Source organism: Pagrus pagrus, assembly GCF_965226575.1.
Source record: "Pagrus pagrus genome assembly, chromosome: 7".
Lineage (NCBI taxonomy): Eukaryota > Metazoa > Chordata > Actinopteri > Spariformes > Sparidae > Pagrus > Pagrus pagrus.
Window position 1 is genome coordinate 32,611,301 of NC_140191.1, and position 19,843 is coordinate 32,631,143.

At 40.1% G+C, this 19,843-nt stretch overlaps 1 protein-coding gene across 10 annotated transcripts in view; it reads right to left on the reverse strand.

Moving 5' to 3' along the window:
- The window catches only part of cep162 (centrosomal protein 162), a 37,282-nt gene that overhangs the window by 1,390 nt on the left and 16,049 nt on the right, over positions 1–19,843 (reverse strand). For 8 of the 10 annotated variants that reach the window (XM_084358526.1, XM_084358525.1, XM_084358531.1 and 5 more), the window contains 25 exons: positions 18,554–18,703; positions 17,761–17,938; positions 17,096–17,175; positions 16,955–17,022; positions 15,449–15,479; positions 14,887–14,961; positions 14,431–14,628; positions 13,000–13,081; positions 11,296–11,560; positions 9,743–9,974; positions 9,335–9,483; positions 8,854–9,003; positions 7,165–7,296; positions 6,806–6,918; positions 6,589–6,688; positions 6,375–6,501; positions 6,044–6,207; positions 5,624–5,728; positions 5,291–5,518; positions 4,172–4,366; positions 3,358–3,676; positions 2,047–2,179; positions 1,831–1,972; positions 1,646–1,744; positions 51–185 (listed from right to left, as the gene is read on the reverse strand). In XM_084358526.1, the coding sequence (XP_084214652.1) occupies positions 51–185; positions 1,646–1,744; positions 1,831–1,972; positions 2,047–2,179; positions 3,358–3,676; positions 4,172–4,366; positions 5,291–5,518; positions 5,624–5,728; positions 6,044–6,207; positions 6,375–6,501; positions 6,589–6,688; positions 6,806–6,918; positions 7,165–7,296; positions 8,854–9,003; positions 9,335–9,483; positions 9,743–9,974; positions 11,296–11,560; positions 13,000–13,081; positions 14,431–14,628; positions 14,887–14,961; positions 15,449–15,479; positions 16,955–17,022; positions 17,096–17,175; positions 17,761–17,938; positions 18,554–18,703 (3,650 nt within the window). The remainder of the gene's footprint in view (positions 1–50; positions 186–1,645; positions 1,745–1,830; positions 1,973–2,046; positions 2,180–3,357; positions 3,677–4,171; positions 4,367–5,290; positions 5,519–5,623; positions 5,729–6,043; positions 6,208–6,374; positions 6,502–6,588; positions 6,689–6,805; positions 6,919–7,164; positions 7,297–8,853; positions 9,004–9,334; positions 9,484–9,742; positions 9,975–11,295; positions 11,561–12,999; positions 13,082–14,430; positions 14,629–14,886; positions 14,962–15,448; positions 15,480–16,954; positions 17,023–17,095; positions 17,176–17,760; positions 17,939–18,553; positions 18,704–19,843) is intronic. The other 2 variants (XM_084358529.1, XM_084358530.1) reach the window with 2 other exon arrangements.

A 19,843-nucleotide genomic window follows, 5' to 3' on the forward strand; every position in this document is an offset into this window, starting at 1 on the left:
AAGTTGCTTTAAAGAAGGCTGTAAACAATAAGATGTTCCATCATCCATACCTGCTGCAGCTCCTTCTCTCTGTGCTGGTGTCTGAGTTCCATGTTGAGGATCTTCCTCTCCAGGCTACACATAAGTTTCACCTCCGGGCTTTGAGCGTCTTTAGACTCCTTCAGCTCCTTCAGCAGTCTGGTCAGCTAAACACACAGTGGAAGCAGTGAATTCAATTTTCCATCATGAATCCACACCAACCATAATGACAAAGTGGAAACCAAATTTATTAAAAAGGAAAAACTGAAATATCACATTGACATAAGTATTCAGACACTTAACTCAGTACTAGTTGGAGAACCTTTGGCAGCGCTCACAGCACCTGGATTCAGGGATTTTCTGCCATTCTTCTCTGCAGATCCTCTCAAGCTCCAGAGATGTTCGATTGGGTTCAAGTCAGGGCTCTGTTGTCCCTAAGCCACTCCTGCGTTGTCTTGGCTGTGTGCTTAGGGTCATTGTCCTGTTGGAGGGTGAACCTTCAGCCCAGTCTGAAGTCCTAAGTGCTCTGGACCAGGTCTTCATTAAGGATATCTCTGTACTTTGCTCCGTTCAGCTTTCCCTGAACCCTGACCAGTCGCCCAGCCTCTGCCATTTGAAAACACCCCCAAAGCATGATGCTGCCCCCACCATGCTTCACTTGGGATGGTACTGGGCAGGTGATGAGCGGTGCCTGGTTTCCTCCTGACATGACGCTTAGAATTGAGGTCAAACAGTTCAATCTTGGTTTCATCAGACCATCATCAGAATCTCGTTTCTCACAGATTGTCCTTTAGGTGCTTTTTTGTAAACCTTCGCTGAGGAGAGGCTTCCGTCTGGACATTCTGCCATAAAGCCCAAATCGGTGGAGTGTTGCAGGGATGGTTGTCCTTCTGAAAGTTTCTCCCATCTCTACACAGGATCTCTGGAGCTCAGCCAGAGTCACCATCGGGTTCTTGGTCACCTCTCTTACCAAGGCCCTTCTCCCCTGACTGCTCAGTTTTGCAGAGTGGCCAGCTCTAGGAAGAGTCCTGGTTGTTCCTAACTTCTTCCATTTAAGAATTATTGAGGCCACTGTGCTCTTGGTTTTTGCTCTGATATACATTGTCAGCTGTGAGACCTTATATAAGTGGACAGGTGTGTGCCTTTCCAAATCATGTACAATCAATTGAATTTACCACAGGTGGACAGTCAATGGAGCTAAATTTCAAGTGTCATAGCAAAGGCTCTGAATACTGATGTCAATGTGATATTTCAGATCTTCCTTTTTAACACATTTGCAAAAAATTCTAAAATTCTGTTTCCGCTTCGTCATCATGGTGTAATGAGAGTAGATTGATGATGGAAAATTCATTTAAACGATTTTAGCATAAGGCTGCAACATAACAAAATGTGAAAAAAGTGAAGGGCTCTGAATACTTTCTGAATGCATTTTATTTAAATGTTTTTGTGCATTCGAGAAATGCTGTCTGATCTGAGTTAGACTGATTATTCGTCACTGTGACAATGTTGACTTAGCTATTTGAGGATTTTATAAAATCAATAATAAAAGATGTCTCACAAATCAGAAGCCTTTTCAAATCGTCTCTCATTAAATCTTTTTTAGGAAACCATCAGAATGTAACCACACCTGCTTCTGCAGAGCGTCCTCTCGGGTCCTGGATATTGCCAGTGCATCTTTAGCTCCCTGCAGCTCTCTCAGCTGCTCCTGTAGATGTTTCACCGTTATCTGCAGGTAAATGTGAAGGTTAAAGCAACAGGATCATTTTCACAACTTCCTGTTGTCATGCTACTGTTTGGTTAGTGAGCCGATACCTCCTGAGTGTTGAGCTTATTGGCCAGTTCGGCCACTTTTGAGGATGAGTACTCCAGGGCATGGCTGGCTCGCAGCTGGTCTACCACCCTGAGGTGTTCTGCTTTCATAGAGGAGAGCTGCTCTGCACAGTGCTCCTGTAGCCTGACAGATCACATTACATTCAGCTATTTGATTGCAGATAATGTCAGTTAATGTGTTCACACTGACACACATACCTGCTCAGCTCCTCCTTGGCTTCTGTAGCATCAGCCTTTAATGCCTCCTTGTCCCGCTCACTCTGCAGTTCCAGCAGCTCCAGCTGCTGCTTCAGAGCCTCGTTCTCCTGCTGAACCTCTGAGATATGACTGCCTGTCAAACAGATGCAACAATACGCAAATGCTTGCTAATGCCTTCAGCTGAAGCAGTGAAATAAGCTGTGGCTCATTCAGGCATGTAAGACAGTGCATAGGCATTAAACACAGCAGGCATCTAAGCAGTGATACAAACTAATCTTTACCTTTAAATACTATTCAGAGCCTTTACTGGGACCTCCACAGAAGTCATGGCCATGATGTTGTTACATATTTTCTCATACAAGTATTTTAACATCCTAATTAGTACTGTAAGTGCTATTGTAGCATATTCCTTTAAGGATTTTTGCCCAGCCTCTTTTTCTCTGGGGGAGATTCTCTCTTCCCAGCCAACATGATGGCAGCCTTGGTTTTTCTTGCTCAATTGATCATCCATTATATTGGTTGATTTATAAAACATTTTTTTCCCACTTTTTTAAGCTGCCAACTTGTCTGGTCTCCTCTTCTTGTCACAGTCTAGACTGTGTCATATGAAAACAGTTCTTGGTCAGTGTAATGGTCCTCTTGTCTATACTGACTGTCAAGAGATCCTCTCCTCACATGATTCAAGTGTGAGAGCTAGAGAACAAGATCTTCCTTGTTTTGTGCAAACATGCATTCTTAAGCTGAAGTGAATATGAGGTTTCAGCAGACAAAATGTCATCTTTTAATGTTAAAATGAGTTCATGTGTGTCATCCTTTCCTCTTTCTGTTACTGTCCCCTCCACTGCAGCTCAGCAAGGCAATGCTGTCTGTGGAGACTAGAATGTGGCTTGGACAGCATTTTTCTGTCCAATTTCGAACAAGGTTGAGAGAGTAGTAACCAAAAATGACCCACACTCCACAGCCATGCTCTTTTTTTTACATCCTAACCCAACTCGAGCCTGACAAGCACAGTTGAAACTTGTGGTCACTTGCAATGTGCCTGTCTGCAACGTTCTGAAAATCGGCCAGTTTATACCAGACGAGACTCTTCTGTGCTTTTTCATTGCTGGATATAATTTGTATGGTTGAGCATACAAACAAGGATGGTTGAGTTGGTTTTGCATGAATGAGCGTATTGATAGTGAGGTACTTGCTACAGTTTCATTTCTGGTATCAATGAAGTGGCGAAAATAAAAGGTGTGTGTAAGCATGTAGTGTAAGCATGAAGCATGCAGATGGCAGTCAGCCATAACAGATTGTCCACACTGATACCTGTGAAGACAGTGGGCTGGTAGGTCTTGTCATACTGGGCAGCTGGAAACGTTTCCTTCACTCCACATGTCTCTCCTGCAGTAGCAGAGCAGAGTGTTCTGACGGGGCCTGCTGGTTGTTTGGTCTCTGTAGAGCGGGTTTCTGCTCGTGGGTTGGGGACACACAGCATGTTCCTCCTCTCCTTCTGCAGTCTTTCCACAGTGCGGCTCAGCTCCTGAATGCTTTGTGTCTTTGTGCTGAGCTCTTGGTTCAGCCGCTCTATCCGGACACCGAACGCTTCCTCGGCTTGACGCTGGTGCCGGCCTGGACTTGGATGGTTCTGTGTGGGGAAAGTTTACATCAGTTCGTACAAGTAACTAGGATTTGATTTTCTCTCCTTGACTTTACTTAACACATACAACCCCTGGCAAAAATGATGGAATCACCGCTCTTGGAGGATGTTCAATTCAATTGTTTAATTTTGTAGAAAAAAGCAAATCACACACATGCCACAAAACTAGTTTTATTCAAAATGCCAACCTTCTGGCTTTAAGTAACATTTAAAAAACGAAAGAAAGAAAATTGTTGTTGTCAGTCACTATTGCTTTTTTTAGATCAAGCAGAGGAAAAAAATACGGAATCACTCAACCCTGAGGAAAATATTATTATTATTATTGTATAGTCCAACGTCTTACATAGTCCAACACTTCAGATGTCCAGAGAAAAGGGTTAGACTTATATTTCTGTCTTTAAATTGTGCTTACTTAATTCACCTCCCATGAAGTGAGGCTAAAGTCAAAAAATGTGGTTTTGCATTTTAATGTCCTGTACCAACCTTGTGTTTGAGCTGCTGCTGAAGAGACTCAATCTGGTCCTGTAGGGACTTTTCTCTCTCCTGGTGGGTTTCCTTCACATGCTGCAGCTCTTCCTTCAGCGTTCCAACCTGTGACTTCCATGACTCGGTCCCAGCTGCTGAGTTTGCTGCTTCCAGTTGCTGCTCCAGCTCTGAGATCTGCTGCTCATAGCGTAGCTAAATGGTGAATACAAACGCACTTGTTGAAATGTATATTTCTGCTTGTTTGTTTCATAAACATTGTGATATTTTTTTTACTGAATCATTATTCTGAAATTCAAGTGAGCTCCTGAGGTCTTTTGGTTTGACTAGATTTTAGATGACTGCTGTACACAAAAAGAAGCAACCAACTTGTCTTCAACTTCATTTGGTCATGATGAATAAGATGTTTTCTGAGGTAATATGTGTGACCTTACTTATTTATTTATTTAATTATTTGTGAGTTTACTGAACAGAGACCATAAAGACAAACTGTGCTACATGCAGGGAGAAGCAACACAACTGCTTTAATGTATAGGGTCATTCCATGCCAACTCCAGAACTTTTCCCAGTTCCCGTCATGTTGAAACTTCCATTTAATCATCAATCAATTCATGAGACCTTACCTCCTATAGCTGTACTCCAAATACTTTTTAAGTTGCACATTTTTGAAGTTTGAGCTAAATTTCAGCATTTCAGTGATTCTTTGTATGTGTATTCTAAACCTCACCAATGGCTGCTTTTTCACTGGATTGGGTTGAAATTTGTCCAGAACATTCAAGAGACCATGAGGAAACTTGGCCACATGTATTCATTTAAATAGTTGTTGCTGAATGGTTACAGTAATCAAATTAACAACAGGAAGTCATTTTTTACCAGAACAAAGACTGTCATTTTCAAAAATGAAAATATCTCCACTAGTTTTCACTTTCTTGCAACCAAATTTTGTTTCTGTGTAGTATTAATGTAGATCTGTCACATGCAGAAGTTATTTGGTCCTGCATAAAAAGATGCAAGCCGCAGATCTTGCTAAATATAACTTTGGAGGTGAAAAACACACTTTTTGGGTTATTTTGACTGTAGATTTCCCCAACATGGACTATTTTAATTTCCCAGTTGTACCTTGATCCTGTGGAACTGTTGTTCCATGGCCCGCAGGCTGCGCTTGGCCTCCTCATCATGACTCTCCAGCTCAGCCTCCAGGCGCTGAATCCTGCGCTCCAGCAGGGCACTGATCCTGCTTGGTGGGGATGTCTCATCCTCATGACTACCCGCTGTGGCTGCAGCGTAGATCAGAGCAGGCAGGGAGTTTGGGTTTCTATGTCTTAGTATCTGCTCCAGCTCCTTCACCTGTAGAGACAGGAAAAATTCTTCAACAATGAAGAGACAAGAACAGGAGGGGGAGGTGAGGAAGTAACGTGTTGGATTAGTCAGCTTGTTTGTTTGTGTGATAACCTGACGCTCCAGGTCCTGCATCCTCTTAATGTCCACTGATTTCTCTTTGGCCTTTCGCTGCTGCTCACTGCTTCTTTTGCCAACATCCATTTTCAGTTTTTCTACCTGGAATGGAGACAACCTGTTATTTCCAACACAGTAAGCAACACTAAACTGTTCAGCACACTTTCCACCCTACATTATAGTGGATACTAATACAAGACTTCAGATGAACCATGTTTTCATGAATGGTTTCTTCAGCTTGGCAAGGTTGGCTTGTCAGTAAAAAATCTCATTTCAAATGAAGGTTCGAGGTTATCATGATGCGACCAATCAGAGTGGTCTTTGAAATGCTATGATGCAAAGAAGCTAAGATGAGGAGGACTTTACTGAAGGTAAATCAAATGAGAGTATAAACAGAATGTGACAGCGGAGCCTCACCTGCTCTTTGAGTTGTTGTATTTCAGCTGTAGCAGCCTTCAGTCTGCCAGCATCTCTGTCCAGCAGCTCCTGGTTCTCAGCAAACCACTGCAGCTTCTTCTTCAGGGCCGCCACTTCCTCTCTGTGCTTGTCCTCTAGGACATGCATCTCAAAAGTCTTGTCACCTGATATATTCAGAATGGATACTCACTGTCAGTCTAATGGAAGATCCCTTATTTATATACAGTATAATGGCTTTGTAAGAATTGGGAGCTTCTTCTAATCTTTTAATAGTTTTCATGATCTTAAATTGCACTTAAATTGCACTACACTGCTCTGTATCCAGTCTTACCTGAGGCAGATATGGCCTGAGCTTTAGCTAGGTCTCTCTCTTTCGTCATCAGCTGCAGTTCTACTTCCAGAGACTGCTTTTCTTGTTTCAGTCTGTGAATGTCCTCAGACAGCTTGTCCTCATTCCTCTGCACACGTAAACATATTTCTATGGTAAGTGAAGGGCCTGAAACAGAACTTAAGTTAAACAGTATTTCAGTGACTGTGGCACTTACCTGAAATGTATTTAATTGCGCTAACAGGTCTGTGATGCGTTGAGTGTGATCCATTAAGCAGACATTTCCCACAGCCCTAGAAGATTTATGCAGCTGCTGCCTGGTGAAGACAGCAATAGAGAACACAAACAGCATTGAAAAAATACATTTCAAAACACAACTGACATTCATAAATAGGCCAACATTAAATTTGAATAAGCAGCTCTGATAGACACACCTAGAGAAAGCCAGCTCATTCAGCAGCCTCTGGTTTTCACTGAACATGGCCTCCTCGTTGGCTTTAATCTTGGCCTGCTGAGTCTTCATCTGCAAATAGAGCTTCTCATTCTCCTGCAAAATAGCATTGATGTTAAATGCAGTTATTAATACATAAATAGTCTGCATCCAAACGTTCTGACAAAGTAAGCCCATTTATCTAAACCCTCCATTTCTTACACAAAAGCTCAACAGACTCATAGAGCTCTGGATTACAGCAGATACCCAAAAACAGATTTGATGACATCAAGATCAAAGGTAAAGACACACACATGGAGGACAGAAATGCACAGCAGCAGTCAAGTATTGAGGGAAACAGACCTGTTGGTAACCTTTTATGAGCATCTCCTGCTCTTTTCTGTCTTTCTCCATCTGCTGGAGCCTCTCTTCTACAGCAGAGTCAGTGGCATCAGCCCATCTCTTCTTCTGACTGGCTTCCTCTGCACTTCGCAGCTGAGGAGGGAAAAAAACACGGCCTACATTAAAGCATACATTAAAATCAGCAGTCTGGATTGTCTTTCCTGCATCACAGCTTTCATTTATTTTCAGTTTTTTCCTTCAGTCTTTTGTATCATATCCACAGAGAGAGGTGTGTAGATGTTGAACTGCTGTGACAGTATCTGGATACACTCTCTTCACCTTGAGCATGAACACTAACAGCAGCTCTGTTATGTTGGTTGTGCTGTCTGTTAAGTAGTACAGTCAGTATTACCAATGTATTGTCCCAAATATAACCTGTTTGTGTTGCTTGTTTCTCAGCTTAAAGGAACAGTTCACTCCTAAATCAAAAATACATATTTAGTAACACCAGACATTTTGTTAAGTTAGTTAATTATTATGATTATATTTGCTAATGACTTTTTGGGATTGTAGCATTGTAGCATGGCATTTTGTCCATTGTTAATATTGCTGTTATTGAGTACTACAAAATGTACATCTATGCTTTGGCAAGACTGTTCTTATTATGTTCAATTATGCTCCTTTGAATTTAATTAACTGAAAGAAATGCTATGCTACACTAGGCAACCACCAGCTGCTTTCCAAAATAATCATAGTAAATTTAATCAAAGTCATAAACTAACTTAATAAATTTGCAGTTTTAGTGAAGTTCTGTGTTTAGTTGGCGGGCACACTGTACATGCACTACTCAGATTGGGCAGCTACTCACATCAGGTAGCGACAGATTACATTAATGTTTACATCCTGTGCTGTCTTGAGCACAAGCCTCTTGTCCACTATTAGTTACACGCTTCCTTCTGCCGGTTGGCGGGTGCAAAGAAAAGTAGTTCTTTCACTACACTAGTTCACTTCTCACAACAAGATCTGTGTAACCAGGTCATGATTTCTATGAAGAGACACTGCTGTCGAGCTTTTGAAATGTATTTTTTTTTTTGGCTCTTTGAGTGCCTAAAGCCGAGTGCCATCTAGTTCAGTTTTATTTGAGAGAAGACAGACATCTCTACTCTCCACAACTCAGTGACTTACACTTAAACAATCTAGATGGATAAACAGCACAAGAGGTAAGAGGAGAAACATAAAATATATATATAGAGAGAATATATATAGAAACATACAAATATATTTTTGATTTTGGGGTGAACTGTCTGAGTTCTGTATTTTCGTTATTGTCCTGTTATGTAATGGATATAAAAGAGTGGAAGGCTATTAGTGCGTTTTTGTAAACCCAAGTCCAAATATTATCACTCCCACACCATAATGATGGCACAAACCTGGCTCTGACCCTGAGTCTAACCTGAAACATCTGCTGCTCTTTAAGCTGTTATCACACATCTATGTGCTTTTCATCCTCAACAAACAGACAATGTTTTATTGTGATGTACCAACTCAGCTGTTACAAAAAAAAGTAGATAGGATCCAAAGGCAAATAAAAGAGTCTATAGCCAACCACCCCCACTCTCAATCACACAGTGTGGTAAGAGTGTGGCGGCAGAGGCATGGAATTTATGTTTTAGTTGATGGTTTGGTCCAGTGTTGTGTGTGCTTGTGCACCTTGCTTTGTAGTAGGTAGTTCTGTTGCCTGAGTGAGTTTAGCTCTTCTGCTCCATCCTTCATCACCTGCAGCTCCCTCTCTTTCTGAGCCAGCTGGACTCTCAGCACCTCCACCTGAGAGTGGAGTGTGCATGTCTGTGTATGTTGGGCCTGTGTATGTAAGAAAAACTGAATTTCTCTGTGAAGGGATTAATAAATAGGTCTTCTTCTTCTTCTTAAACAGCTAGTAGTCTATTCTTACTTACAGCTGTCGAAAAAAAAAGGACCGTTATATCTCAATTCCACAACACAGGAACCTCTGCATGCTTACTTTCTAAGTGGGATCCACAAGCTTTGGTCTTTTTATCATAACGCAGAGTTAGCATTACATCATGTATATAGCCATTAAAAGCATACTGAAGATCTTTTAGCAAGGTTCTCTTTTTCAAACAAGTCAGTTATAAACAAAACGTCAGATGGAAAAAAAAACGTATTTTATTACATTGTCCTCTGGAAGATAATGCGCCTGTCTGGCTTCCTGTGTGTGTGTAGCAACCTGGTGACTGCTGGTGTCTATCTGCTGTTGGAGGACAGCCACCAGGGACTGAACAGATGCCACCAGCTCACTGCTCACCTTCACACCTGGCTCTGCTAATCAAACAAACATAAAAGACACATCAATCACACAGCTCCATACCGCACGATGAAGATATGAACAGATTCATGAATGGGGAAACATCAATTCTATAAAACATAAAGGGCAAAGATTTAAAAGCAAACAAAAATAAATATATATACCTTTTGTAGCATTTGTATCATGGCAAGATTTATTGCAGTATCATCAGAGAGACATACCTTAAATTATCTGAGCAGTTTAATAACTTGTTTTTTCATGTGTGTCACAATTAACCTTTGTGCTCATCTTTTCTTTGGCTCTTTGTGAATTTAGCCTTGTCTTGTGCATGCTGCAGAGGACGGGACACAGCAGACTGAGCTCTGGGTGCAGCAGCAGCTCTGCTGAGTCCTGATGACTTGGAAGTCGGTGCTGTTCCCCCCTCCACTCTCCTGCCTCTCACGGGAGCCGCAGTGGGTTTCCTCACTGAAGATGTAGAGGGATGAGAAATAGTGGAGCCACGGAAGGCCTGGGGGAAAAGTACATAATGATCATATTAAAAACAAGGAACAAAATTATACAGTGGCATGTGTGGTGGAGGTGTTCTCTGTTTAAAAATTAAATTTTGTTGTGCCAGTTGTTGAATAGCGATAGATGGGACTCACTTCACAGTCATTTTGTGTCGTTTAGTTTATTTTTCAAATAACTTTATCTGTTCTTTTAACTCTTAATGTAGCCAACTCTGATTTTGCACCCAACATAGATCATGTCAGTAGTTAAAACAGTTTTCTATGATCAACATAATTAATATATTATCAATGATTAACTGACAATTGATTCTTCAGGCCACCGACTATCAATTAAAGAAGTTGCTAAAATGTGCATCCCTCGCTGGATCTGATCCCTCCACTAACCTTACAAATGTTCAATTAGGAATTTTATTTTTGGGAGAACTGCTGCTTTAAAGATATAATATGCAGCATTCCCGCTACAGTAGGTGTAACAATTCTCCAAATCTTGTTTTGATTCAACTTTAGATCTTAAGGTCTTGATTCAATTTGATTTAAAAAAATTTCTCAGTACTTAACACTTGGCCATTGTAAGACTATGACATCTGGATTGTAAAGATCAACAGATCATTGATTTAATGTCCTGATATCAATTTACATTACTGGCCTGTTCAATTTCTTTTTTAAAAAGTTAGGGGTATTTTACAGCAACAGCTTGACCTAAACCTGGTGCCTTTTTGCAGGTTAGGGTTAGAAAAGTTAAAATAATATTCACCAAAGTTGACTGTTTCAACAAAAATACCACCCTTCAGTGATTCACTAACAAACAACAATAAAGATAAAAATTACATCTGTCCTGAGTAAACCCACTTCCCAAACAAATCAGTAAAGGATCTCTGAAAAAGAAAGTAAACCCAGCTAATTCCAAACAATTTTTTTTTTAATCATAATCGTGGCCCCCCAAATTTCACCATTAAAATGTCTAAAAACAACTAGGCCTTCGTTATATATTTTGCTGAGTTGTGTCCTTAAATTATCTCAAATGTTTCAAACAAACTAGAAAAAACAGAACAAACGTAACATGTTTAAAACTTTAAAACATGACCTTGTCTTGATTTTCATCAGCAATAATGGTTGACATTGAAGTAGTTGAAGTAGACAACAACTCCCGTGATCCCACGCTACTTCATGGCCTTTTAAAACTACTTGTTTTGTTTTTTGCTGTTTTGACTGAGGGACCCTAGCTGGAAAAGTTAAATACTGTGCATTTAAGAGGTCTGCTCAATGCAACTACAAATCCAAGCACTGCTGAAATGGACAAAGATTTGAAGTAAGCCTCACTGGTTGTTTCTTAGCTTTGTCAGCCTGAGAGGATGTGTCAGATGAATATTTGTTCTGATCCTGCATCAGCCGCTCTACTCCCTGTCTGATGCTCCATGTCAGGTTATGGTTGGGAGGGTCTGGGGAGCTCAATCTCTTTTCTCCCTTTAACCCTGCAATCGAGTCAGCTGCTCCTGGGTGCTTCAGTTGTGACTCTGGTCGAGTCATATCTGGGAAAGTCCTTTCCAGGAAGTTGGATGTCTTTTCTTGGTCAGGTTGTACAGCACTATAATTCGAAAACAAGAAGAGAAAACCACATTATAAATTATGAAACATTTTGTGTTACTGTTGTGACTTTTTTTTAACTAAATCCTGGTTTGAATTTTGAAGAATGTGTTCTTTTTCACTTTTGATGGTACTAATCTAACAGTTTCCCTGTGCTTCCAGGTTTTCCCCACATATTAAACCCCACACACATCCTTCACCTTTCACTGAACTGAAAGACAGGAAAGTGACATGGATCTTTTCATCTGCCTGCAGGTTTAATGGCAAACAAGTACATTTGTCAAACTGTGGACTGTTACTTTAGTAAATGAAAGAGCCTTTACAGAAAGGAGAGAGCTTTAGAAAGACTCAACATGTTGTGAACTGATGTGCTCCAAATGTCTGCCACAGCCACATGATTAAAAACTCAAACTGCATTTTCAGCTCCTCAAACTGGTTCCAATACAGTGCTGTAGTAATGAGTCAAAAATCCCATAGGCTTTTTGTCGAGGGAACTAGGGTGGTGCCAACTTCCGGGTAAGCCTACACCCTATTGATCTTAAACTCAATTTAAGTGCAGAAAATCTGATTCCTAAACTCCATCGAAGTAGATACGTTTGTGTTGGTTTGGTTGAATCACAAATTGAAAAACTGTCATCCTACAAATACTTTGGACTGCAGGTAAATAATATGTATTCTTGTTAACTGCATGTCAATAACACAAAAAACAATGGTTGTCTGTACACACACACACAACTAGCTCTTGTTCAGGTAGACTGATTAGTTCACAGGTAGGAGTGTCACAGTTTTTAAATTCTAAATGGAAAATCAATTTATATGAGCTTTCAATTTCGATTTTTGAAATCAAAAGCAGGATCAGCAATTCTCACAGTATTTTTTTATCTATCTTATTTTAAAGGGAAAAAACAGACACTTTTAAGACGACACAGCTAGCTGACAGGTAGCCTGCAGCTGCAATTCCAGGCACGTGTCCTGTGTGCACTGAATGGTCTTGTAGGTAACTCGACTGTGTCACAGATGTTGGGTTTGTTTTCCTTTTCAGAGATCCCTTACTGACTTGCTGGAGCCGACCCCAGCTGACATTGGGTGAGCGGCAGGGTACACCCCAGTTCATCACAGGGCTAACGTTACTATTTTTATTATTAGTTATAATTTGACCATTTATGCTTTTAATATTTTGATTTTATAGTTGATTTTGTTTGATGTTAACTATAAAGGGCACCAAAGAAAAAATGGTAACAACTCCAATTGGCTGACACCGTATATTTCAAGTTTAAATAATAAATGAACTACTGAGGCTAATCAGCAGGGCCAGATCTCTGTGGTTACATGCAAACTGTAGAAATGAAGAATCAAATAATGAGCAAATAGCTGACAGTCTGTAGATGTTTTGTAATGTCACCATTTGGATCATTCCTAGTAGGGTTTTGCAGTCCTAACCTGACAGGCTGGAGGGTGAAGCCTCTGATATGGTCCTTCTCTGGCCGGATGGGTCTCATCAACTCTTCTGCTGTGGGTAGCTCTACATACAAACAAACAAAATAATTATTTAACATTCATGTACTTCAGTCCTGTCATGAGCTTGGCATTGTAGACACCTCAGCACAGTGGATGTGTCCCAGTCTGGGCCTGCTCTCTTTGGACAACTGACGGCTGGTATGCTGAACCTGTGCATTCTCCCAATGAAATGATCTTACCAAAACCACAGGGGTCAGGGTAAAGAGGCAACAGTCCGAAATGTACAAGTGTAAGTTGCAACTGCTTGTAGTGACATCTACTGTGTGTAGTGATGAGAAGATGTCAGTATCAAGAGTGGAGATGATGCCCTTTGAAGAGGTATTGTAACTGATTCAGTTCATGTGATTTACAGCATTTACCATGACTGATGATTTTAGGAGGACTGGCTCAGTGTTTCACTAAAGAGCATGAAGGACTGTGGGATGCTGACAGCCATGACTGGTTATGTCTTTGGGATTTGGGAAAAAGATGGCTGCACATCTCAGTTGTTTCAAAAGGAAATGTAATCAAACAGTCATGTTGAATTTTTCTGACGTATTCAGTCTTTAAACACAGACTTCAGAGGAGTCAGCTCCCCAAATACAGCCCAGGGGCCAGTTCCAGCCTGCGACGTCCTCAAAAAAATAAAACAATCTCCAAAAAATCAGTAAGAGGCAGTACGTTTATGAGTCACAAGGTGAACTACAACAGTGAGTCTGCACTGCTCTTTAGCTTGTTTCCAACAGAGGGCACTGTCTACATTTCGATTGGACGATAGGCCTCAAGTTGACTCTTGCTCACTCACCTCAACGGCAAATTACAATAGCGGTTGCATTTAATGTAACACCCTTGGGCAGCTGTCAAGATGGAAACATGATTGAACTTCAACAAGTCATGTTGCAGATCACGACTGACTGATGAACACCTGTCCTCTGTGCTGTGCATTTCAACATCAGACATCACGCTCGACTTTGACGGTTTTGAAAAGAGAGGTGACCATCTCAACTGATTCCATTAGGCTAAATTACATGGGTTGGCATTGCTTTTCATGTTATCATTCATAAATATCTTACAGTAATTCAATCTCATAGATTAGTTAGTTACATCGGTAAACCAGAAATTAAGTTAATGTGGTCTTACACATTAGGGAAATATCACATGCTTGTTTATGAATAACTAATATTACCCTGATCTTTTCTTCATTCAGTGCTGCATTTGGTCCTGAGAATTAGTTCAACATAATTCAGCACTATGTGTTTATTGTTTTGATTCAACTGTCCAATTTGTGGCTCTTCCCTTACATTGTGTAAGTCAGCATGGCTCTCTGGAAAACAATGTTGCCCTCTGCTGGTTTACAGCATTGTGGTGTCTGACCTGACTCATTAGTAGAAGCAGGCTGAAGAGACTGTCTTGCATGTTGAGGAGGGGAGGATGGAGACACAGGGCTGCTGATCCTTCCCACAGATGAATAATGGTGATTATGGTCATCTGAATCTTCCACAACATGGATCTGTCTGTAGGCCTCATGGAGAGCCTCCATCTCTGAACCTCCACTCTGCACATATGACTGGCCTGCACAGAAAACAAATGTAGCCCTTACTGTATCAAAAACAATGCAGGATAAAACTTACATGATCTTGCGGGGAAACTGCACGGAATCATTAATACCCCCTTTTGACTAACAAAACACAAAGTATCTCCTCTCTAAAAATGCCTTCTGTCTCTCTCCAAGACTGACTGTCACATCACCATCTTTTAACAAATATGGACATGAAACTAAATAGCTAATAACAGCTTGTGCTCTTACTTGACCCTACATGTTTGTGTTACCTCTGTCCAGTGATCCTGCTGTGTCCTTTCTCCTGTCGTCTCCCCCAGTGTCATCCAGGGAATCATAGAGAGAAACTGAGACAAAAGTTTCAGAGTGACCACATTTAGAGGTGCAAAAGGCAATTATGGAGAAAGATAGTTGATTGTCGAGTCTCATTCCCAGGCCAATAAAATACTGACACTTTGGGTTGGTAGCTCGTGTCAGATTGGGAATGAGACTCAACAATGAACAATCTGACATATTACACTTTCTAAGACTACTATATGGTTAGTGAAAGCACCACATTAACTTCTTCAGAGAAGTAAGAAAATATAAATTATGAATATAATACTTAATAACACAGTAGGCGGCCTGTAATTTGTAGTGAGGTCATTAAAAAAGTATTATCAACATGGTTTCTGGGTGTAGTCTGCTTGTGTTGTGCTTTATTATTCAACAGTATAAATCAGTCAATAAATCATCTGCATCAGCCATCAAACTCCGTGAAACACTTTGAAAGATGTTATTCCTCCCCATGCAACCACAACTTTTAATGAGAAATATCATCTCTTTGTCTCTTACCTTTGGCAAGAATTGGAGACATTTTAGACTTCTGAAAAACAGATAAAAGCGTGAATTACGGAATCATGTAGCAAGATGTCAGTTTTCAGGATAAACAAAGACAGCTCAGAGCATGAGCTATATTTAACAAGATGGAAAATGTATTTTTCAGGTGATACCACACTAGAAGGCACACTAGAACCAAAGATATAGGTTTAGTGTTTATATAGATATAAAAACACTAAACCTATATCTTTGGTTCTAGTGTGTGTATATATGTGTGTATATGTATATATACACACACACACATACTGTATATATAGTATTTTTTTTATTGTATGTGCAACATGATGACATATAGTTATCTTGTTTGCACAAGAACCATGTAAATATAATATGTGTGGGGTTAGGGTTAGGGGTAACCCTTGTGTGCAAAAGATAAAAGTATCAAGTTTTAGGACTTTTCAATACAGTACCAAGACAGACTGTTGCTATATAACGCCAGTAGTAGGTTATTGCAGATATATCTGTGTCAGTGTATATGTCAGCTGATAAATTGCAGAATAGAGATGATAAACTAGGTTTACAGTCATTGAGAAAAGAAACAGCATCTCCATTACATATTTTTGGCTGGATGGCACTGGGGCTGAGTGAGAGAGTGAGCGATGAAGTTACAGGATTGGTCTGTGGGAAGCTGCCTCAAAGAGATTGTTTAGCTATAAACATGATACATTCAGTCAGGAATGGTTGTTCAGAAATTCACAGTTCCAGTTCAAAACGCTCAGGGCATCCTCTACGGAGGATATTCAAATATAAATTACAGTTAAAATAAACACAATTAAAAACATTATTATTTTACTACACAACTAGGAATAATCAGGTCAAAAATAAACTCAAAAAAGAAAAAGTAAATGAAAAAACAAACTTAAAATGCAAAATATACAGTATAAATATATATAAATAAAATTTTAAATGCAATTTTAAATACAAGCTGAAAAAGGAAATGCTCAAACTGAAAGCATTTATGAAGATGAAACTGTAAATGTTAATGGGAAAAAGACAAGGGAAACATGAAATGTGTCATTCAGAATGGGGAAAAGTTCAGCTTAAATGGAAATTTGTCAAATAAATTAAGAGGAAATAATCAATAGATCTCAGCAATACATGTTTTTTAGGCTACAGCCGTCTTAATAATGAATAAAATATATTTAAAAAAATATATGAATGTAACTTCTGAATGTTATAACAACTGCACTCATTCTGAAGTTACTGCCTGCTGATAAAAGAATATTCTGCTGTTTTTATGCTTATGAGTTGCGATTTCCCTCAAATAACAACCGCTTGTCATGTGACTTAAGTTCCATAATTAGGTCATATCTCAACTGAGCCATTCATTGGATGTGGTTGAAAGTAAGGTGGTTAAAATTGTTTTGTCACAAAGTCAAAAATGACCTTCTAGGCTCAAATGTGGATGAATCATGGAGGTCTAATGTAGTTTGAGATTGATCACAGATTCCAAGTACAAACCTGGAGTGGCTCTTTTCCATCCTCCTCTTCCTCAAAATCCTCACTGTAATGTGGAGACCCTGTAAGAGCTAAGAGAGAAAAGAGCTGATAGACACACAGAGACAGAGAAGGAGAAGTTTTCCAAGGGTTCATTACTCTCACCTGGAGTCTCTCTGATGGTCTCTGCGACTCTGGTCTTCCTTTGATCGTCATCACTCTGCTCTACTGCTTCCTCAGCTTTCCTGGAGGGAGGATATCCATCCACATTACATCACAGTCAAAACCCTGATCTTCAAGGGCAGAGCAGCAGCAAAGACACTTCATCACAGACTCCATAAAGCAGGCGTGGGCTCTATTAGTATGCCATTCCACTGTTCAAGGCTAACTTCACACACATCTGTCAAGGGCTGATGAACTTTTAAAGTTACTTCCAAGCCCTTTTGGACAGAATTAATATCAGAGAGGGTGGTCAAATATTCACCATGAACCTCAGTTACTAAACACAGGATTCATTGCAGCATTTTAGCTGTAATCAATTTGCAGAAGGTGTTTTTTTGTAAGACAAGGACATTTTGTCCTTGTATGATGGCTCCTGCTACATCGTACTGTTGTTGATCTTACTAGTTGAAGTAAGCCTGTGATAGACAAATGGTTCGTCCAATCAATTGCCAAGTATTTTTTCAAAGTGCCTGCCCTTTTCAAAACAGTTCCAAGGAGCATCCAATCCAGTGTGGTGGGACACCTCTCACAATTGATCTGTTTCAGACTACTTGTCCTTTAGTATACTGTACAGTGGGTGTAATATTGGAGTATGTCCATTTATATACCTGAGGTTTGTACCAGTGGTAGAACTTGATAAGTCCAGCTCTCTGTTCAGCTTGGAGTAATCTATAGTTGACAGAGCTCCGGCCTCTAGTTGGGCAAAGAACCTGGCTTTCTCCTCTTCTTCCTCCAGAGTGTCCAACCCCATGTTGGTAGTGTTCACAGCTGGTACCATCACCGAGTCTGCACACACATATAAAGACAGCATACATGGAAAGAATAACTGATACTTCTAAACTGAGTGTGAAGTTGAAGTGGAATTGGTCCAATATTCAGTTTATGGCTTGTTCAGAACACCAAAAAGTGGGACTGAAACGCTAAAGGCTGCCTGTCCTATCATGACTTACTATTTGGAATACCTCATATATATACTGTATAATATTATTTTTTATTTGTACTGTATTATTTGGATGCTGTATTATTTCTATTTTCAAAGGCAGCAACTGTTCGAAACAAAAAGCCAACAGAAATAGGAACAAAACATAATAAAACCTCTAAATAAAAATGCTCTTGTAATTTTATACATCTGTGGTGTTGTGACATAAATTAATGCTTCATAATTATAACACCAGGATTTTTCCTCAGACTATAACTGTACCATCAAAATGTATAAACGTTGCACACATTAGTGGTGTGTGACATAAGTCAATGACCACCTCTTGCTCTATATGTAAACCCACATGCAGCAATCATCAGTTTGACGCACACCGCAGCATCAAGATACCTGTGCTTTTCATAAAGTATCTTGGCCTAATATGTCATTCTCTCTTATTTCTTTCCATTCTGTCCAAGACTCACCCTCTGTCTCAGTGCTGTCTCTGATGAGAGCTGCAGCTTCCAGCACTTCTTCCTGCAAAACAGTGTCTCCTGGATCCTCCTCCTCCTCCTCCTTAATAGACTGTGAACTCCTCAAAGACTTCCTGAAAGTCTTCCCAGAACCCAGCAGTCCTGGAAAAACATGTAATAGTGAAGCAATACCGTATGTGAAGTCTTAAATTAAAAGGTAAAATCAATCAATCAATCAATCAACTTTATTTATATGGCACTTTTCATACTGTACGGTAACACAAAGTGCCTCACAGAGGTTAAAAACAAAACAGAACAAAACAGAACAAAACAATACAAAACACCATGAAGACCACAAACCTCCCACCCCCACAAACATACACACAGATACACATTTACATACACACTCACACACATACACAGACATATGGACAGACATACACACCCACACACAAACATACACACACCCACACACATACACTAGCTGTTGCTAAGGAGACATGGCTGGGCACCGAAATCACAGGTGAGGAAGAAGCTACCTTTGGGGGCCATGCACACCGAGAGAAATCATGGTCCATGACTGCAGGGGCGCCACCACATAGACCCCCCGAGCCCAGGCAGACAGGAGGCTCCACACCAAGGTGTAGAGCTCTCTAGCCACCCGGGCCAGGGCCATCCACGGGACAGCACCCCCATCGGTGGACCAGAAGCAACTCCCGGTGTGGTAGGCCCCCAGGAGGAAACACTGGAAGATCGAGGGGCTAAAACAGTAAAATAAGATAAAAGGTATAGGAGCTAAAACTGAGGGAATAAAACAATAGAATGTATAAAATAGACCATAAGTAACGACTAAAACATTGAAATAAAACATTGAAGTAAAACAATAAAGTAATAAAACAGGATAGACTAAGCTAAAAATAAAAATATAATAATAATAATAATAATAATAATAAATATGTAAATAAATAAATAAATAATAATAAATAAATAAGGATAGTAATAAATAATAATAAAAAATGTAAGAACTTAGAAAGAGTTAAATGAGTTTAGTTAAAAGCCTGATTAAAAAGATGGGTCTTGAGCCTCTTTTTAAAAACATCAACATTCTCTGCGGCCCTGAGGTTCTCTGGGAGGCTGTTCCACAATCGGGGGCCATAATAACTGAATGCCGCCTCCCCGTGTGTTCTAGTTCTAACTTGTGGTAAAAGGCTAATGTTAGGCTATATACAGACTACGCTGCGGTCGCATGTCACCACCACTAAGCGTCTTACTACACAATTACTATACAGGTTTTCTATAAAC